The sequence below is a fragment of the Zalophus californianus genome, chromosome 11 (genome assembly GCF_009762305.2).
Source record: "Zalophus californianus isolate mZalCal1 chromosome 11, mZalCal1.pri.v2, whole genome shotgun sequence".
Lineage (NCBI taxonomy): Eukaryota > Metazoa > Chordata > Mammalia > Carnivora > Otariidae > Zalophus > Zalophus californianus.
The window spans coordinates 9,038,230-9,059,448 of NC_045605.1; the positions used below are offsets into that span (position 1 = coordinate 9,038,230).

At 40.7% G+C, this 21,219-nt stretch overlaps 2 protein-coding genes across 14 annotated transcripts in view; both read left to right on the plus strand.

The window, feature by feature from the left end:
* The window catches only part of DIXDC1 (DIX domain containing 1), a 67,963-nt gene extending 56,102 nt beyond the window's left edge, over window positions 1-11,861 (plus strand). For 12 of the 13 annotated variants that reach the window (XM_027578150.1, XM_027578149.1, XM_027578148.1 and 9 more), the window contains 4 exons: window positions 346-412; window positions 6,132-6,237; window positions 7,194-7,302; window positions 8,476-8,757. In XM_027578150.1, the coding sequence (XP_027433951.1) occupies window positions 346-412; window positions 6,132-6,237; window positions 7,194-7,302; window positions 8,476-8,556 (363 nt within the window). In that variant the 3' untranslated portion in view covers window positions 8,557-8,757. Of the gene's footprint in view, window positions 1-345; window positions 413-6,131; window positions 6,238-7,193; window positions 7,303-8,475 lie in introns of all 13 variants that reach the window. The other variant, XM_027578147.1, reaches the window with a different exon arrangement.
* A 2,686-nt stretch (window positions 11,862-14,547) lies between these two features.
* DLAT (dihydrolipoamide S-acetyltransferase) overlaps window positions 14,548-21,219 on the plus strand; it is a 37,909-nt gene continuing 31,237 nt past the window's right edge. Inside the window, exons 1-5 of the mRNA XM_027578126.2 lie at window positions 14,548-15,144; window positions 15,625-15,726; window positions 16,032-16,156; window positions 16,315-16,468; window positions 19,446-19,572. Of these exons, the coding sequence (XP_027433927.1) occupies window positions 14,866-15,144; window positions 15,625-15,726; window positions 16,032-16,156; window positions 16,315-16,468; window positions 19,446-19,572 (787 nt within the window). The 5' untranslated portion in view covers window positions 14,548-14,865. The remainder of the gene's footprint in view (window positions 15,145-15,624; window positions 15,727-16,031; window positions 16,157-16,314; window positions 16,469-19,445; window positions 19,573-21,219) is intronic.

Consider the following 21,219-nt stretch of genomic DNA (forward strand, 5'->3'; position numbering starts at 1 on the left):
ATCAGGAAAGGCGTTTGTGATAACTCTTGCTCCTAGAAATTGCGTGTTTAAGGAATTGTGGTTCTTGACCCCACGGGGGGGTCTCTCTTTACTGCTTCTTGCCCTTCCTCTTCTCCCCTGAATGAGCTTGACATTGGATGTGGAAATAATATGGGAAAATGCACTGGAAACTAGAAAGCCTTTTATAAATGTACATCATTATTGTTAGGATACACTGTCCAATTTTATATACTATGGAAGATGTGGTAGGAAAGTATGTATTTCAGGTACAGTTTTATTATTTACATTTCTTGGATAAATTCTCCCACTGATCATAACTCTTCACATTTTTGTGTGGCTCCTCAGGTTCGGGGCAAGTCACCCAGAACTCAAGCAGGTAGTGAATACCGGGAGTCCTGGCCCCCTAATTCAAGTAAGTACTCATTATTGCTCTGTAAGGACTCCCTAGCACATTAGATCAGAAATTTCGTATTTTTCTTGCTACCAACATTTTGAGAGTAGAATTTTTCCTGTGGTACTTCACTCTTACATTGTTTCTGTAGCAATACTGAAATCAAGTTACTTCTAGGACTCTGAAGACACATACCATCGTCATTACCACCATCACCCCAAGTACCATTTAGCCACTTGCAGGATGCTGCTGACTCAAGCTAAAATATCTTTGGAAAATCTACAGTATCAAAACATTTACACTGAACACAGCAAAATATAAAACAACAAGAACACACACAAACCATCCGACAGTCACAAATAGCACAGAAAATGTCCAGTTCTTCCTGAAGGCAAGAAGTTTAATTTCTTTGGAGATTTTCCTTAAAACCAGGTGCTCAGGTCTTTCAGTTTGAGTCCTGCAAAAGATTTGCGCCACCTAGTGGCCACGCCTGAGAAGTAATTTAACCTGCTCCACGCCCTCTCCTTAGAGTCCTTTCCCTGTTCCTTCAAACATGCTGGAAACCTACGCTGCCTGTAATTTCTCTTTTATCGTGTATGTTACCTTTTGCTTTAATAATGTCCACATTTTCTTATCTTTTTATGGTCTACCCAGGCCTAATCTAAAAGTCCATAATAATCTACAAAAACCAAATAGTAAAAAGCTGACTGTAACCAATTTTGTCTGTTACATATGCAATTTTGAAAATTACATTAATAAAAAAAAAACAAAGTAAGGCACTTAAGATATTGGCACAATAAGAAAGGTAGAATGTTTTTTCTAGGGTAAATAAAATCATATGTAAGCCTCCAGGTCCCTTTTCTTCTTGAATGAGGGATTTATATTGGGAACAAAACAAATTATGTTACTACCAGAATTAGTTTCTATTTCTTTTTCTAGCATTGTTTTGAAACAGTCATTTCTGTTTCCTTTTTTTAAGATTTTATTTATTTGTCAGAGAGAGAGAGAGAAAGAGAGGGAGCACGCACAAGCAGGGGGAGCGGCAGGCAGAAGGAGAAGCAGGCTCCCTGCTGAGCAAGGAGGCCTATGCTGGACTTGATCCCAGGATCCCGGGATCGTGACCCGAGCTGAAGGCAGATGCTCATCCAACTGAGCCACCCAGGCGTCCTTCATTTCTTGAGAGGCTTTTTATTTTATCGTCATCCCCTTCAGTACTTTCTTTAGGTTAATATAAACTGCCAATGCAGAGAAGTCTAAATATTTGGAAATTCTTCTTTATTTTTTTTTTTAAGATTTTATTTATTCATTCATGAGAGACAGAGAGAGAGAGGCAGAGGCAGAGGGAGAAGCAGGCTCCCCGCCGAACAGGGAGCCCGATGTGGGACTCGATCCCAGGACTCTGGGATCGTGACCTGAGCCGAAGGCAGACGCTTAACCAACTGAGCCACCCAGGCGTCCCGGAAATTCTTCTTTAAAAGTCTAATAAATTCCTCCATTCCTGGAAAAACCCTTTTGTGTATTTGTAGTACTTATCCCAAATACTGTAAATAAATTCATAGCTGCTTATAAACTAGGATGTTAATCTAATTTCTGTATTCACAAATGAGCTACAAGGTCTCTCTTCTGAAAATACAAAAGCTTGTGTAACTCGCTAGCCCTCTAGCTACTGGCTTTTTTCTCTTATTCCCCCCCATCAAACCTTGAAAAAATAGTCTCCCACTTGTCCTTTTTCCATCCTTTCTTCCCATTCACTACTCAAGGCACCAGTCGACTGTTACTCAGCTAATCCACTTAGTGTTCTTTTTGTTGGATTGATGTTGACCACCTTGGCCTTAATCAAAGTGGTTACTTTTCAAACCTTATCTTCCATTGACTTTTCAAAATCACTTACTGTTCTCCTTCTGTACACGTTCTTCCTCTTTAACTTCAATGCCAACCAATTATTCATTCAACAAATATTTATTGAGCATCCATTATGTAGTACCTGTGTTAGACACAGGAGATACAGAGATGAACAGGTTGGACGATTGCCCTATTTGGATGTGCAGTCCAATGAACTCAACCCAACACAGTCTTCTCTTGTCTTCTCTGTCAAACCCTTGAATGTTGATGTGTCCTGGGATCCATGGGAGGTCTAGACCCAGGCCTTTTCATATTTTTTTTAGGTAATCCCTTCCACTCCCACAACTTCGATTACTCTTATGTGCTGATTATTTTTAAACTTTAATCTCTAACCCCAGCCCTTTTCTGAGTTTCAGGGCTATATTTTTGAATGACAACTAGATATCTCCCTGTAGGTAGAAAGGCACTTCAAACTTTGTGTCCAGAACTGGACACAAAGTAGAGTGAGACAAATATGGAGTATGGAATCAAACAAATCTGGGGTGCAGTTTTTGCTCTTGGCAGAGTGTGTGATCATGGGCAGGGGTGTTAATATCACTGAATTTTAGGTTCCTTGTTCATGAAATAGAGATAATTTTGAGGGATTATGAGCATTAAGTGAAATATTGTATGCAAATAATATGGTATAGTGTGTGGCATATAAGAGGTGCAAGGCAAATGTTAATAGTCTCAAAATACCTTCCAATTATTCCCCTCTGCCTTATGCCCTGTCTTTCTCCATTTCATCACAGCCAAATCTCCTTAAAGAGTAATCTTCTCTCTGAATCCACTTCTTTTTTTGCCTTTTACTCTTAAGGGAAAACAACAATAATTATTTCAGATTTAAGAAGTAATACAGTAGAGGGGCACCTGGGTGGCTCAGTCGGTTAAGCCTCTGCTTTTGGCTCAGGTCATGATCCCAGGGTTCTAGGATTGAGCCCTGCATTGGGCTCCCTGCTCAGCAGGGAGTGTGCTTCTCCTTCTCACTCTCCCCCCCCCCACCCCTCTTGTGTGCTCTCTCTCTCTCAAAAAAAAAAAAAAAATCTTAAAAAAAAAGTAGTACTGTAGATTAGTGGAATAGACTTGAGAGTTCAGATAAAACCAATACATCTCTGGTCATTTGACCAGCAAATAGTCTCTTCAACAAATGGTGCTGGACAACTGGATATCCACATGCAAAAGAGTAGAGATGGACCCCTACTTCACACCCTCACACCATGTACAAAAATTAAAAATAAAATTAAAAATGGATCATTGATGTAAATGTAAAAGCTAAAGCTGAAAACTCTTAGAAGAAAACACGGGAAAATATTCATGACCTTGGATTCTCAGTCAGCAACAAAAGAAAAAATAGGGAAATTGGGATTTCATCAAAATTAAAAACTTTTTTGCATCAAAGGACACTATCAAGAAAGTGAAAAGACAAAGAGAATAGGAGAAAATACTTGAAAATCATATATCTGATAAGGATCTAGGATACAGAATACATAAAGAACTCTTACAGACCGACAACAAAAGACAAAGGAATCCAATAACAAACAGGCAAAGGAATTGAATAGGCATTTCTCCAAAGATAAACAAATGGCCAATCCACACATGAAAAGATGTTTAAAACCAAGAGTCGTTAGGGAATGCATATCAAAACCACAGTGAGATACCCTAGTTCTAAATGAATGAAAAGTAAATGTTGAGGATGTGGAGAAATGGGAGCTCTCATACACTGCTGGTGGGGATGTCAAATGGTACAGCTGCTGTGGAAAACAGTTTGGTGGTTCCTCAAAAACTTAAATATAGAATTACTATATGATCCAATAATTCCATTCCTAGGTATATACTCAAAAGAATTAAAAACAGGTATTCAGAAAAAAAAATTTGCACACACATGTACATAGCATTATTCCCAATAGCTAAAAGGTGGAAACAACCCAAATGCTCATCACCCAATGAATGTTTAAACAAACTCTGACATGTGCACACATGGAATATTATGTAGCCATTAAAAGGAATGAAGTATGGGTACATGCTACCACATGACCCTTGAAAACATTAAGTGAATGATGCCAGACACAAAAGGGTATGAATTGGATGAATCCTTTGATATGAAATGTCCAGAATAGGCAAATCCATAGAGACAACAAATAGAGTACATCAGACAGATGCCAAGATTGGGAAGGAGTGACTGCTTAATGGGTATGAGGTTTCCTTTTGGGATAATAAGCTGTTCTAGAACTAGATAGTAGTTATAGTGACATAACACTGAATGTACTAAATGCCACTAAATTGTACAGTTTAAATGGTTAAAATGGTGAGTTTTGTGTTATGTGAATTTTACCTCCATTTAAAAAAAGTTAGTTAAAAAAAGTAATATCCAACTGCTGGCTAGGATGTAGAAGGCTGGAAGGAGTCTTGCTCCTACCCTAACAATAAGACAAAGTTGGGTAACCTAAAAAATATCATAACTTTCTTGAACCCATGAGAGAGATGAGCTCATAGGGCCACTGACTAGTCTGAGTACGAACGGGTGCCTCCAAGGAGAGACCGGATGCAAGCACTGGTGTACTTGTGGCAGAGCACGGGAGGAAGATGGCGCCACCATATGTGAAGAATGGAAGAATTCAGCTAGGATTGTAATTGCTCAAGGCTAAGCAGAGAGGAGAGGAACCCTTGGGGCCACAGATGCAAGAGGAGTTTGCACACACTTGCAGGCTCTTTATGGACCTCTATTGGGTGCTTATGAAAAATACTGGTTGTGGGAAGAGAGTCTAGAGAAAACCTTTCTTGGTGGTGGAGGCCCAGAGATGGGGAGCAGCTACCACTGCAGGAAAAGCATGAAACATTCTTCCCTAAGGAACAAAAGCCTTAAGCCAATAGGGAAGAGCAGCAAATATGTTTTCCCCTCCCTCCCTGTCCCAGGCAAAGGTGAAGACCCATTTTGGCAAGGGGGAATGGAAAAAGGAAAAGAGAACTGTCTACCCCTGGGAGCCTGGTAGGACACTGTCTTGGGCTCATATATTTGGAGGTTGTCTACCCTTGGGGGGGAGTGTAGGATCACTGCAAATGCCCCACCCTCAAGACCGAGGTTGGGGGGCGCCGGGGTGGCTCAGTCATTAAGCATCTGCCTTCGACTCAGGTCATGATCCCAGTGTCTTGGGATGGAGCCCCGCATCGCGTCGGGCTCCCTGCTCAGTGGGGAGTCTGCATCTCTGCCTGCAGCTCTCCCTGACTACATGCTCTCTCTGTCAAATGAATAAATAAAATCTTTAAAAATAAAATAAAATTAAAAAAACAAACAAACCATGGGACCAATACATACAGATTCTGTGTAGCTAAGGGATAAAATAAGTTGTACCTTGCACAGTGGAAGCATGAAGTCCCTTGGAATCGGAGTTTCTAAGGTTACTTTCCTCTGTGGTTCTTGTTCCTGCTCATTTCTCTTTTCATGAATTGCGCGACATTCTCTACCACTGTCTAAATGTTGGCAGCATCTGCAACTCTTGCTGTGGGTCCATTCTTCCTTAGTTTATGTGGGTCCATTCTTCTTGTCTGGCTTCTTTGACCTCTTTTGACTCTGAGCAACAATGCCTGTCAGGACACTCATTATTCCCTGGTAGAAATACCTGGAATGGGTGAGAAATGGTGGCCTCATGATAGTGTCCATGTCTGAAGCACCTCCTGCTTCGTGGCCCTAGCGGTGACTTCCTGTGGATCACACCCTATGGACGTGGTTGGTGTTTTGCAATGGTGTGAAAGCTGGGCTGTGACCTCAGGCAGCTTCATTCTCCTGCAGCACGTTGAATGACAGGAAATGGGGGGGGTGTTGGGAGCAAATTCTGACCATGGAGTCTCTCTCTGATTGCAGAGTTGCCTCACTCACAGAGCTCTCCAGCTGTCAGCAGCACCTGCACTAAAGTGCTCTATTTCACTGACCGGTCACTTACACCCTTCATGGTCAATATACCAAAGAGGTGAGATTTGGGGATTGCTATTTCTCTTTTACTTTTTAAAAGGACAAAGTAATGACAGGAGGCAGAATCATGAGTTACTGCCCACTGAATGAGCTGAGAAGTGTTTGAGAAACAGTACAGTGTAGTAAGAATTCAGATTGGGATCCTAGTTTCAGTGGCACTACAAGGGACAAGTCATGATCTGCTGCAAGGTTCAGACACAATAATAGTGCTTCCAATCCTGATATACAGGTGTGTTCCGTTAGGAAAAATCATTTTTTAAGGGCTCAAAACAGCCCCCATTGATAGCCATGGATTGCAGCCTGGCTCTTCAGGGCTATTAGTCATTAATCTTGGTCCTATATTTGATGATTGCATCTAAGCAACTGAGAATTCATGTTAAGAACCTTCAAACATTCATTTATACTCCCTTGTAAGGTAAATGGCTTTGAAAGAAAGACTTTTTAAACTCTGGAACCAACAACTGAGAGAGGTAATAGGATGTCCCTCTCCTGGAGAGTTCGCTTAGTTGGTCTGGGCTAAAGGGGAGCTTTCTGAAGCTGGAAGGATGAAGACAGTGATGCCTGATTTAACTCTACCAGCCTAGAGAAATGGAGTATTGTTGCAAAGAAGGAAATCAAGAGAACTTAGACATATTGATAGTTCAACAAATTAGATTTAGAGACCTTGTGATGTCTTATTTCTAGAGTAAAACAGAGAAAAGTGATCTGGCTGCTGCCGAAACAATCTATTTTAATTCTCAGATCACCCCGTCTGTAATGCTATTCTCCTTCCCTCATGGTGGCTCCCTAACCTCTGCTGTTGAATTGTCTGGGTTATCAGGGGCAGGGGACTAGCGAGGCCATGCCATTTCTGCCTGGAGAGTCTTTGGCAGGGGCCTGGCTTTAAAGCTAACATCTCATCTTTCCAAAATATTGATAAACAGTCTATTTCAGTGCTCTTGCCTTTTGTTGCAGGTTGGGGGAGGTGACACTAAAGGATTTTAAAGCAGCTATTGACCGGGAGGGAAATCACCGGTATCACTTCAAGGCGCTGGATCCTGAGTTTGGCACTGTCAAAGAGGAGGTACAGAATCCCTGGGGAGTCTGGGGGGTATTACTGGTGATTCCTGAACCCCAGAGCCTCCTCCTCAGGGACCAGTACCCAAAGTACCCGAGTTCCCTAACCAGGTCAGAGGAATTTCCCAGAGCCTCAGACCAGTCTGATTACTCTAGACCAACGTGGTCAGGGAATTGCACAAGGAGTTGACAGCTTCTTCAGTTCAAGGACTTAATCACTTTGACCAAACTGGGATAGAATTCTTTATTTCGAAAAGAGAAAGTTTTATTAGTGAAAATAAAAGGACCTAAGCTTGAATGAAGGCTTGGCTTTGGGGTCCCTTCTTTATCTGTAGCCAAATCTTAGAAACCTTTCTGCTTCCTATGTTGAGCAAAATAAACAGGCATGAATATATGGAACTGTATATCATGATGGTAGTTTCTCAGATAATGAAAATGAGGAACTTCTGGAAAGTCTCCTATGCTTATTCTCAACTCGTTGACTGTTTTCTTGGCCTATGCTTCTCTTTGTAATCCATCTGCCAAATATAGGGAAGAGAGTTCTGGGTTCTGACATAATCACATTGTGATTAAAGCCAATGTTTTATTTCATAAATATTTCCACACTGAAATGCTTTAATAGCCCTGTTCTATTAGTGGCTTAGAAAATTGAATGAATGAATAAAAAGAACTGCCTGTTGTTTGGTCTTCTTTCTAACCTTTTACCTGGGACGAAAATTTTACCCTTTCTCATTTTTGTAATGCTTGTGCTATTGCTTTCTCCTAAGGACCCTAAAGTGCTGTATGGTTAGTAATTTATTAATTCTAATCAATCTCTATAAGCAAAGCAGGGTTAGGGATGCTTTTGCCATTTCATAGATGTGGAACTAAGAATATATGTTATATAATTTTAATAATATATAATAATACAACAATAAGATATAGTATATATTATATTCTATATAATATACATAATCTATTATACAAAATACAGTAATATAGTACATATATTAAAAACATTATAGATCTATTTAGTTATAACTTTAGGGATGAAACCAAAGGGACGTAGACTCTAACTTAAGGCTTTCCTCTATATGTTCTTATCCTCTGTGTTGAGATCTTAGTTTTATCAGCAGCAGCTGTCTAGATAGACTCCCTATCTTATTTATTTTTTCACTGTGGCTTTTTTTTCTTCCTCTAGGTTTTCCACGATGATGATGCCATCCCTGGGTGGGAAGGGAAAATTGTAGCCTGGGTGGAAGAAGACCATGGAGAGAATTGATGCTGAGTATTAGATTGGGGGCTTATGGGACCTGGCACCCCCTGGCTGTTTCACTCAGGAAAGAGGACTAAAACCAGAATACACAAAGAAGTTTCTAATCCGTGCTGCCAAAACAGAAGCTTCTCCAAGTGTGACAGCCCCGGGCCAGTACTGTTTCTGTGCCTGGCATATGTGGTACTTAAAATCCCCCCATCCACCTGTAGACCATGGGTTCATCTGGAGTTCCTTGTCCGTGGGAACACAGTGTTTTATTCTACTCTGAGGACAACAAACCGAAGGCCTTAACCAATGGGAACGGATGATCCCGCTCCTGTCGGGGCATGGCTGCTATTATCTGGAACCTGGGAATTGGATGCATCACTCCTATGTGTTACAGTATTATTTTAATTGGCCTCAATGGTTGCAGCAATCAGAGTTCCAGCATTTGTACTCACAGACAAGGCAAAGGTACCAGCTTTTTTGCTTCTTTGCAGCTATTGCAAACCAAGAGTAACTCATGAAGTGGTACCAAAGATGAATGCCCACTCTTCAGGAATTTTTTGGACTGGACATGGATGGTGCTGAATTGTTGATTGGATGGAAAAAGGGCTGCCCATATTGTGCTATACTTTGCTAAAACCATGATGAAGTAAGACCTCGGGTTGCCTCTTGTGTCTTAACTGGTTCTGCAACTTGTCCTTCAGCCCACAGAGGGCACATTTCATGTACTGCTAGTTTTCTCTGGGGACTCTTCCACTGTAGAGCCATTTTTTTCCCCTTCCAACTGACGAACTTTGTGTTTGAAAGGAATAAGGAGTTAAAGTCTCCTTAAAAATCTAGGCGGGTATGGAAAGGTGCTGCTACCCATATTTTCTTGACTTTCTTTCTCTCATGACTTCCTTTAGCTCATGGTATCTCCTTTGCAGTCAAAAGGAGACAGACCATTAATTTCAGTATTTGTGAGTACTGAGCATGAGTTACTGGTCTGCCCCTCTTCATTTCAAGTTATTTTCTATTATATATTTAGTCTAGGTTGATCCTTGAGGGCACAGTAGGAACCATGGGGCATGGAGCATGAGTTGTGAATGGCAGGGTTGATTCTGGGTAAAAAAACCTTGAATCCTTTCTCATGTGCAACATTGTCAAGTGTAGAAGCTAAAAGAAAAGAGTTAAACTTCCAGAGATTACTTAATAACTTGGGTTTTCTCAGTCATTTACCAAGCACCATCAACTAATCAGCCATATACATATATATGTATGTATGTATATACATATATATGCGCACACGCGCACGCACGCGCACACGCACGCATGCACACGCACACACATTCATTCCCAAAAGCAGTCGGCCTGTGACCACTGATGTACACTGCCAACCAGGAGAGTCAGACAAGTCAGTTCTGGGTTCTTGACCTGTCTGTCTCTAGTTCATCTCCCTTTTCCAGCTATTTCAACAGACTACTCATTGGAGCTCTGAAATGACATTTTGTTGTTTTATATAGATGTGTCTTTTAAGAATAGTTCATGTTTGGAGAATTCTTTTGTACTCATTTGCTTTTTGTCTGAGAACCATGTCTATTTTTATAACTTGAGTGTGAGTTCTGTATGTTCTCACATTCTGTATACTGTATCCATTTTCTAGAGAACCCAGTAGCTTTTATACAGGCTCTTCTCTTCTTACCCTTGTGGTTTCAGAACAAGCTTTATTTTATTACAAGTATACTAATGACAACTAACTCCTGGTTCTAATTCTACCTGCCATTTTGATTGTGGAGGTAGTTTTACATAATCTATTTGATTGCTCCTCTAGCAGACAGAAGGAGCTCAAAAGATACCTGGTATCTTTCAGTAAGTTTACTTAATCTTCTCCTACTGAAGAATTTCTCATTAGAAATGACTGGGAAAGTTTGGGAAAGTCAGTCAAAAGCAAGAATAATTCATTATGAAAGCAAACAGAAGAAAAGAGGATATTCTGAGTCTGTTCCCCCCCCCCCCCCCGGAAGTCTGGAGAAAAGGTCCTCATGTCACCGATTTCTCTGTTGCATGAATTTTAGTGTTTTGCTATAAGACAGCATGAGGGTTATCAGGCCAAAATTCGTTATTGTAGTTCCAGTACGATTTATCTTGAATATCTCTTAAGTTAGTTTTTACTTGTCAGTTTTCTTTGAGCAAACATTCTCACCATTATGTAGAATTTAGCTATTCAGAGAAAATTAAACGAGAGAGAAATTTCAAAGTCCTCTACCTTATTTGGCTTTTATATCTCTGTCCTTTGGAAGAGGAGCTGCATGGCCTTAGTGCCTCCATAGAAAGCTGAAGTTGAGTTCAGGGGTGAGAAGGAGATACTCTTTTCCCCTTTAGCTCAATAATCTCATATGCCATGGGTAATAACTAAACACCCCCATTACAGGGTGTCACTCCCGTAATTTTTGTGTACAATGTGTTGGTAATCCCCATTCCAGTTTCTCAAGACAGGAACCTTCTGAGGAAGCGTGTGCATCGGTTCCTTCTGGTTTGAATAGATTCCTGTTTTTTACACTATGGCTGCACTCTAAGCCTCTTGACTTATTCATAGTATTGTCCCCTGGTGACATTTGTGTGGGATAGTTCATCCTAACACTGAAATTCTCTTTTTTTGAAAAAACTAAGGAACTAGAATGTTTAGAGTTCATAAAATAACCTCTAAACCTGTGAGATTAAAAAAAAAAAAAGATCCTCTCACAAAAACTAATTTAGAAGAAAGCTCAATTCCTTCAAAAGTCGTCATTTAAAAACTGATGACTATTCTCACTCAGTTCCCTAAATTAGCTGGAATTGGAACACTTTACAATTTGTACCTAAAGAATTTGGGTTAAACTCAGTTAATGGCATTCCTACTTACTGATTAACATTTCAGCTCTTTTTGACCAGGCTGGTTGTAAATTAGGGAAAATCTTTTATGTTCTACATCCAATCCAACAGGACTCTAATTACTTAAGAGCATTTATGTCATAATTATAATAATTTTCATTTTTTCGATAAAAGAAGCGTTATGATTGCACACTCCTGTTGTCTGAATTTATGTAAGAGGTATAGCTTGCTTAAAATATATATGTAAAGTTATATTTTCTTAGAAACATGGATGTTTGCAACCATTGCTTTCATAGAGATTACCACCATGCGTTCTCCCTGTTTTATGTTTTCATGAAGACTGTGTTATACCAGAGGCTTCTGATTATCAAAGTGATAACCAGTTTTAACTGCCTGTATGTACCAGATTTGTGAACTAATTAAAAAAAAAAAAAGGCAGAAACAAACCATGAATAAAATGGAGTTTGCAAACTAAATACCATTAGTCATTTTCACTTGTGTTTATTGACTGAAATTCATCAGCAAAGCCATTTACATTTAGTGCAAGTCAATTTCCTCAAGTGATCTCCCTGGTAGCATGTTTACTCATTACCTGGGGAACAGAGATAAGGATCACTTTATTGCTATAGATATTTTACCATTGGCATTTCAAATGTAAGCACAAAACACGTTATTATTGCCAAAGAAAATGCATTGATTTAGCACTTCTTTTGAAATTATATATAAATGTGCAAACAAATAAAAACCTGAGTACAAGCTGTATGACAAAAGTCTTGAATGAAAAAGCGAGAAACATTAATTGGAGACTTTCAGAAATGCCTGTTTAAAAGAACCAGAATTTCCAAACTAATTTGAAAGCTGCCTTCCTAAAACTTAGGTCAGCTTCATTTATCACTTCAATTTAAATGTTTTATGTATCTACGTTTGTAGTCCTGAGCGTTTACTTGACTTGCAATTACATATTTTCAACTATTAATTACAAGCCATTTTAATTAGGTCATTATGTTAAAATTAAATATGTAAAGAGCTTAACTCAAATCTTTCACTACTCAGTAATTCCTCTTTCCATCTTCCCATTTCCTATCGGTTGTCACCATTCTACAAGTCTCTCTACTTCAAACCTTAGAGTTTTGGCCTTCCTTTAAATTCTGTTATCAAATCTGTTTAGGGGAGTTCAGACCTATTCTCTCAGGGCTGACCGCCCGGACTGTTTGACCTGTGCCCTCCTGTCATTTACACCTGTCAAAAGTATATTCAAGGGGCGCCTGGGTGGCTCAGTCGTTAAGCGTCTGCCTTCGGCTCAAGTCATGATCCTGGGGTCCTGGGATTGAGCCCCGCACTGAGCCCTGCATCAGGCTCTCCGCTCAGCGGGAAGCCTGCTTCTCCCTCTCCCACTCCCCATGCTTGTGTTCCCTCTCTTGTGTCTCTGTCAAACAAATAAATAAAATCTTAAAAAAAAAAGTATATTCAAATACAAACCCAGGTTTAAGCAATCCTACCTAAGGAAGTGAACAGCAAACCGAAGATAGTATCATACAAAGGCTAATTTAGATCCAGTTATTAAATTCAAATACAGTGGAAGTAGTAAGATATTCTGGTCAATTCAAAATCACTAAAACATTTTCATAATAATTTATAAAGTTACAGTATAAGCCCTTTCACTAATCACAATTATTCTTCCAATAGTTATTGTTTTACATAATTGTAATATAATTGCTCTACTCTTATAATTTCCAATGTGCTTTTCCATCTAAACTGGAAATTTTTTATTTCTCAGTTGTATTGCCTACATATTACTGTTAGGCAGCTGTGACTGCGTGAACTTTCCTCATTTTTGGTGAGTTATGTTTATCAGTTCTTTTTGTTATAAAGACACTAAGACAGTTTTTACCCTATTCTGAATGCTTTAAGAGTACTAGAATAGGCTTTTGGGGGAAGATGTAAACATTTTTTCCCAGTCTGTTACTTCTTATACTGCCATCTATAAAGACAACTATTGTATTCGGTCCACTCAACGAGTGCTTTTTCTTTGTAATCCCATTAATACTGGGTTTTTGCTTTTTTTTTTTTTTTAAGATTTTATTTATAAGAGAGAGACAGATCGCGAGCACAAGTTGGGGGAGAGGCAGGCAGAAGGAGAGAGAGAAGCAGACTCCCCGCTGAGTAGGGAGCCCGATGTGGGGCTCGATCCCAGGACCCTGAGATCACAACCCCAGCCAAAGGCGGACGCTCCACCGACTGAGCCACACAGGCGCCCCTGGGTTTTTGCTTTTTAAAGTTTACTGCTTTAGTAGGTATGAAATAGTGCCTCCTGGCTGTTTTAATTTTCCAAATGTTTAATTACTAGCAAGGTTGAACATATTTTCACACGTTGGTTTTTCCTATTTTTTTGTGTTCGTGTTCTATGACCATCTGTACAATGGGGACGTATAAATACAGCACGTGCTACCTCCTAATCTAATGTCACCCTCAGCTTAGAAATGAGGTATTTTTCACTTGTAGTATGATAACCCTACAACAGAAGTATACCTAACAAATGTTGTAGATAACTTCTCGTTTATTAATTCAAACGACATGCCTTCAACCTCCATTATTTACCGGATAGTATACTAAAGTCTGTAGTTTTGTACGAAATATTTCAAGCATAACAAAGATTTTTGCGCTTTAAAGGGATTCTATAGTAAGTCAGAAACGAAAATCTGTTTTGTAAACTTGTATCTTCACACGGCATACATGCTTAGTCCCGCTGCAGCACACCTTAACCGGGGAATGAATCTTCCGTTTGGCTGCCCTTCACACCATTCGGCTGGAAAACCTGTTCACTCTGATTTCCGGTTATGCTACAAACCTGAAATTAAACGTCCGTAAATCGATACCGGCCGCGCGGATCGAGGCCCCAAACCTGGCCACGGCTGGGTCAGCAGAGGCGGACCGCACATCACCAGAACGTTCTGACCCCCTCGGACAGCTCCGCGACGCCGCCCTTCGCCTCCGGCTCCCTTTCCCGCTTTTCTCAAAACTTGACCACTCCCCCTCAGCCCACCTCTCAGGCCATTCGGCCTCCATCAGCCAGGCTCTCGCGGTCTCTTTAAGCCCCTCCCTGACGGCCGTGCCCGTCCCGTCGCTTAGGCACCGTCCTACCCTGAGATGCCAGTCCTAGGATGCCTCTACCTTCCACCCTCTCCGCGTCTTATTTCTCCCAAACTTGCGCCTGCATTGGCTCCGCTGGAACGCCCCTGCCCCTGGGGCTGGAAAATAGTCTTCTACCGTACCCGCTGTGGGCCGCCCTTTCCCCTACTCCCTGCAGGAAGAGCGGACGTTCCACGTCTTTCTCGTCTGGGGAGGGGTGCAGTGAAGCTTTGGAGCCCATTTTACGACAGTGTGCGGCTGTGCGGCGCGGCTAACGGCAACGCCGCACTGCTCTTGGAGAGGTCACTCCGGAGACGGCGTTGCTTTCGGGCTGTGGGGGCTGCTGGCAGTATGTGGCGCGTCTGTGCTCGACGGGCCCAGAATGCGGCCCCAAGGGCAGGATTCGGGGTTCGGTGGGCGGCCTTGCGGGAGGACCCGGGAGCTCCATGCGTGACCCCGCGGGCTGGCGCGGCTCCGGCTCGTTGCAGTAGTGGGACCACGGCGTATGGCCGTGTCCGGGCACTCTGCAGCTGGAGTCCCAGCTCGTGGGCCACACAGAGGAATCGTCTCCTGCTGCAGCTTTTGGGATCGTCCAGCCGCCGCTGTTATAGCCTGCCCCCGCATCAGAAGGTGAGCCCCAGACCTGCCCTTCGCGGGACCCCGTTTGTCCTTCAGGGCAGACTTCTTAGCCTCGGGATCCTCCCTCTGAGGCTTCAGTGATCTTCCATCCCTCTTCCAGTATATATCATTTGTCTCTTCTTCAACACCCAGCTTTGCTGTGGCTCCTGAGCCAATTTACCTCTCCTGATCTATTAATTCCGTGGAAGGAAAAGAGTTCCAGGCATTCGTCTCTTGATCTGTTCCACTGAAAGAAGAGCTACAAACCTGAGGCTGTTTGTGGAATGTCCGCTGAGTTACGTGCTCCCAGGGGACTGTGGAGCAGGGGCTCTGTCACTGGAGGGCTGGTGGCAGGAGCTCCCTTTCTGTCCCCAGTGCCCAGCGCGGGACGGGACTCAGTACACTCTGCATTAAATACAACTGAATGAAGCATTAAGCCAAACCGAGAGGTAGCGTTTTCTAAATTTAGTGTTTCTCCTTTTTCTCCTCCAGGTTCCATTGCCCTCTCTTTCCCCCACAATGCAGGCAGGCACCATAGCCCGTTGGGAAAAAAAGGAAGGGGAAAAAATCAGTGAGGGTGAACTAATTGCAGAGGTAAGTTTTTTAAAACATGGAAATGAGTTAGAAGGAACTGGCTTAGCTAAACTGACTGGTAGCTCTCCGTATAGGTAGTTATCCCTTTTGCTGAAGAAACTTAAGATGTTTTTTACAACTTGATATTAGAGAAGGTTGGTTAGATAAGTTGTCAGCAGCTAGCCAGGCTGATTTTTTAGCTAATTCCTTTCAGGTCTATTAAGAGAGGCTTTATCTTCACATGACCGTTGAACTGTGTGATTCTAGGCACAGTCTAATAAATTTCATACTGGTAGCCTTAAGCCTAAGTTGCTTTTTGTTAAAAGGTTGAAACTGATAAAGCCACTGTTGGATTTGAGAGCCTGGAAGAGTGTTACATGGCAAAGATACTGGTTGCTGAAGGTACCAGAGATGTTCCAGTTGGAGCGATCATCTGTATCACAGTTGAAAAGTGAGTAGTACCTTGGTAATTTGTGGAACTCAGGTGCTTAGTGGAGTGTTTTGACCCAGAACTGAGAAAATAGGAGTTAAAGACTTCTGAGACTACTTTTGTAGGAGCTAAATTTGCTTTATAATCCCCTGTACTTACACATTCTTTCTCTTCCATAGGCCTGAGGATATTGAGGCCTTTAAAAATTACACATTGGATTCCTCGGCAGCATCTACCCCACAGGCAGCCACAGCACCAACCCCTGCTGCCCCTGCTTCATCACCTACACCTTCTGCTCAGGCTCCTGGTAGCTCATTTCCCACTCACATGCAGGTGAGGCTCAGCCTCTGGTTGTTTGCTCGAGAAAACTTAGTATTCATTATTTTCCATATATGGCCATCACATCCTGGAAACTGGCATTAACTATGGCTAGCTCTTCTCATTTGAAAGTAAAGAGAGATTAAAAAGAGAAGAAAGTACATAGGGATTTAAATATGCAAATTAACAATTTTATTTCTAGTCATTATTTCCAGGAGTGTGAACATTGACATTCCTTTAAACTCTCTCAGCCTCAGTGTAATAGGATAATGCTTGGCATTTCTCATTCAAGAACATTGTATTAGATTTGGAGGATGATTTGTACTTATATCTACACTTTGTATTAATAGAGTGTTTAGTAGGCCTCTAGTATTGTCTATTGAATAAAAGTCCCCAGTTGATGTTTTCCTTTGACATGTGGTGTTTACTTTCTTAGGGTGGATGAACTAGTCCCGTAATATTAATGAGGAAACTGACATTAAAGTATGAGTGTAGAATAGACAAAAGAGTTGAAGGCAATAAATATTCTGTTAAATCCGTTTCTAAGAAACTACAGCAGTTTATTAGATACTACAGTTATCCGATGTATATTTGTGTGTTTTGGATATTGGAAATGGGTAAAAAAGCAGCTGGCCCTTTTCTAAAGGATTAAGACTAAAGCTTTTCTTTCACTTAGTTTATTTGTAGAAATTTCTGTATAGGAATCATTTTATTTTTTGGACATAATGTTCTTCTCCATGGTCTTTTCTTAACAGCCACTTGTGAAGTTTTGTGTGGTGTTCAGGTCACACATTTGTTTCATCCTATTCAGTAAACTCTATCTCACTACATAAGATACACTTCATTTCTCTCCATTTTATATCTGTGGCTTTGTGTGCAAGTGTTACAGTTGCATCTTAATTATCTTTTAAGATCTGTATAGAGATTATTGGCTCCAGTGGTTTTTAAGAAGTAGATGGAGATGACAAATTCTGAACAAGAAGAACGTTTAAAAAATATTTTCTAATTAGAGTTCTAAGTTTTTCTTCTTTTTCCCTCTTTCCCAAGACATTAATTGAAATGATTTTTCTCTCAGAATAATCCTTTTGCTAATTAGATGTAAAAAAACTAAGAAGAGGGTGCCTGGGTGGCTCAGTTGGTTAAGCGACTGCCTTCAGCTCAGGTCATGATCCCAAGAGTCCTGGGATCGAGTCCCACGTCGGGCTCCCGACTCAGCGGGGAGCCTGCTTCTCCCTCTGACCCTCTCCCCTCCCATGCTGTTTCTCTCTCACTCGCTCTCCAATAAATAAATAAATGAAATCTTAAAAAAAAAAAACTAAGAAGATAGCAAACAAAACCCATAATAACTGGGTAAGCATCCAAATTCAGTGGACACACAAGCCATATAAATAGCAAAGCAATGTTTCATTGAGAGCAGCCAGTCTGATGTTTAGATTTTATTGGAGTGGGAGTCTCTATTTCCTTTATTTATTTATTTTTCCTGCAATAGTTACCAATTTGGATGCCTTTTCTTTCTTTTTCTTGTCGGATTGCTTGTGACTAGGACTTCCAGTACTATATTGAATGAAAGTGGTGAGAATGGACATCCTTACCTTGTTCCTGATCTTAGAAGGAAAGCTCTGTTTTTCACTACTGAGTATGATGTGAGCTGTAGGTTTGTCATATAAGGCCTTTATTTGGTTGAGTATCTTCTCTCTGTGCCCACTTCGTTGAGAGTTTTTATCATGAATGGTTGTTGTACTTTGTCAGATGTTTTTTTTTTGCATCTATTGAGATGATCATATGTTTTTTATCTTTTCTCTTACTAATGTTATATATCACATTGATTTGTGAATATTGAACCACACTTGCATCCCTGGAATAAGTCCCGTTGATTGTGGTGAATTTTTTTTAATGTATTGTTGGATTGGGTTTGCTAATATTTTGTTAAGGATTTTTGCATCTTTGTTTATCAGAGATATTGGCCTGTAGTTTGTTTGTTTGTTTGTTTTTGGTGGTTTAGGTATCAGGGCTGGCTTTGTAGAATGAATTGGGAACTTTTCTTCCTCTTATTTTTTGGAATAGTTGAGCAGAATATGTGTTGACTATTCTTTAGATGTTTGGTGGAATTCACCTGGGAAGCCATCTGGTCCTGGACATTTGTTTGTTGGGAGTTTTTTTTTTTTTTTTAAGATTTTATTTATTTATTTGAGAGAGAGAATGAGATAGAGAGAGAGAGCATGAGAGGAGGGAGGGTCCGAGGGAGAAGCAGACTCACTGCTGAGCAGGGAGCCCGATGCGGGACTCTATCCCGGGACTCCAGGATCATGACCTGAGCCGAAGGCAGTCGCTTCACCAACTGAGCCACCCAGGAGCCCCTGTTGGGAGTTTTTTGATTACTGATTCAGTTTCATTGCTAGTGATCAGTCTGTTCAAATTTTCAGTTTCTTCCTGATTTAGAAGGTTGTATGTTTTAGTAATTTACCCATTTCTCCTAGGTTGTCCAATTTGTTGGTGTATAATTTTACATAATATTCTTTTTTGAGAAGTTTGGGAGAAATGCAATTTCCTCTGAGTGAAAAGATAGATGCTAATACAGAGCACAGCAAAATTTTAGTGGAATCGTGTAAACCAAGATCATTCTGTGAAAATGAAAAATTCTAGCTTAATCTAAGTGATAAAAAAGATGAAAGGATGCTCTGTGCTTAAATATGTAGTTGAATTAATTTTGACTAAAAAGAAATCTTTCCTAGTCTACCCCTGGCTTTTAACTTTGGTGGAGCGGGGGAGGTCAGAGTATCACTGGTACTGTAAATCTTGGGACTTAAAGGGTGATTCAACTGGTGGGGCGTTATTGAGGCATTGATCTTTTGCTGTTATGGGGGCATCAGACAGGTGGGAATTTGGATCGTCAGTCACTATCATTCCATAAAACTACTGAAGCTTGCCTAAGTGCCATTGTGTCCAAGGCTTTAATAATGTGTTAAGCAGTACTATGTGTTTGTTTCTACAGGTGGTTCTTCCTGCCCTCTCTCCCACCATGACCATGGGCACAGTTCAGAGATGGGAAAAAAAAGTGGGTGAGAAGCTAAGTGAAGGAGATTTATTGGCAGAGATAGAGACTGACAAGGCCACTATAGGTGAGATTTCTTCAGCTCTTAATGGTTGAGGCACTGAGTTTTCCAGTGAGGGAAGAGGATTGCCGTCCTATCCTATAATGAGTGAGTGATAACATGAAAAATTTTAATTTTTGGGATTCATTTCCTGGAATAGGCTATGCCATGACAGAAGTGTGCATAGTGGAATTTGTCAGTTCCCCGTTGTACTTTTCATGAATCAAGGATATGTCAACTTAGAGATTATTTTTATCTAGAGTTTGCTTCTTAGTCTTACTGTGTTACTGAGAAACTGTATCAGCACTGCTATTCTTTAAATTGGGCAAGGGGGAAAAAGGAAGCGGGAAAGTTACTTTCAAGGCAGGAAAATAACAAAGATGACTTTGAGGGAAAACTGAAACCAGGATTTGGATTGCTTTCATAGTTTCAAAGTTTGAGATAGAATGTATATGTACCTGTTTACACGTCATACTGCATTTCCATATATTCCCTTTCTGATTCATTTTTATGCTCAGAACAAAGCCAACCTATTATTTGTGATAATATTTATAGATATTAGTAGATCTATTCTTTCCTTTCCAGTCCCCAAAGATGCAGTGGGCGATTCTGGGCATTCTCTGCAATGGTGATTTTTATTTTTATTTTTATTTTTTTAAAGATTTTATTTATTTATTTGAGAGAGCGAGAATGAGAGAGAGAGAGCACATGAGAGGGGGGAGGGTCAGAGGGAGAAGCAGACTCCCTGCTGAGCAGGGAGCCCAATGTGGGACTCGATCCCGGGACTCCAGGATCATGACCTGAGCCGAAGGCAGTCGCTTAACCAACTGAGCCACCCAGGCGCCCTGCAGTGGTGATTTTTAGATTGTGTTCTTCAAACCCCATGATTCCTTGATGGCACCTTGGGGCAAAGGAGACTTAATGAACAGGACTCTACTTTGCCCTGACCCTTTCCCCAACTTTCACCAGGGCAACTCCTTTTTATCTTTTTGCATATTGTGTTCCAACCGAAAGATTTTATTAGAAGAAAGGATTCTGTTAGAAACAAACAAAACCCCTTGGTAACAATAGATCTGCTTTACCAGAATTGCTATAGAGATGGTATTCGAGACTCTGGTAGTCACTGGAGAAGCATTACCTTCGTCAAATTCTTTAAACTCTCTTGTGGCCTTGGAGTCTTTTTTTTTTTTTTAACATAGCTTTTATTGGATATTAATTCTTAACTAGAAAAGGGAAGGATTCATCAAAAATGTGTTTGTCGGGGAGGGGCACAACAGAAAGCCAAGAGATCTGTAAGGCAAAAATTGTTCTCTGCAATGTCTTCTTTTAGTTTTACTTTTGTAACAGTTCATTTTTGAGTTCTTTCTCAGAAGAGTAATTGCTGAATAAAATGTAATTTGTCAACACCATAGAAACCCTAGTAATGCCATAATTCTTCACACTGAAATATTTAGTTGAATACCAAAAAAACCTCTTTGAAAACTCCAAAGATACTTTTAAGCGCATAATCCCACATCACTGTCAATTCTGGTAGCTCCGTTAATTTAACATCCATGTGGTTCTGATTTTTAGAAGTACAACTGATGCCATATTGGTACAATTGATATCATCTTGGAGTCTTGTGGGTCTGCATAGCAGCTTCTCTTAAAGATGTTTTTAAGAAAATGTTCAGAA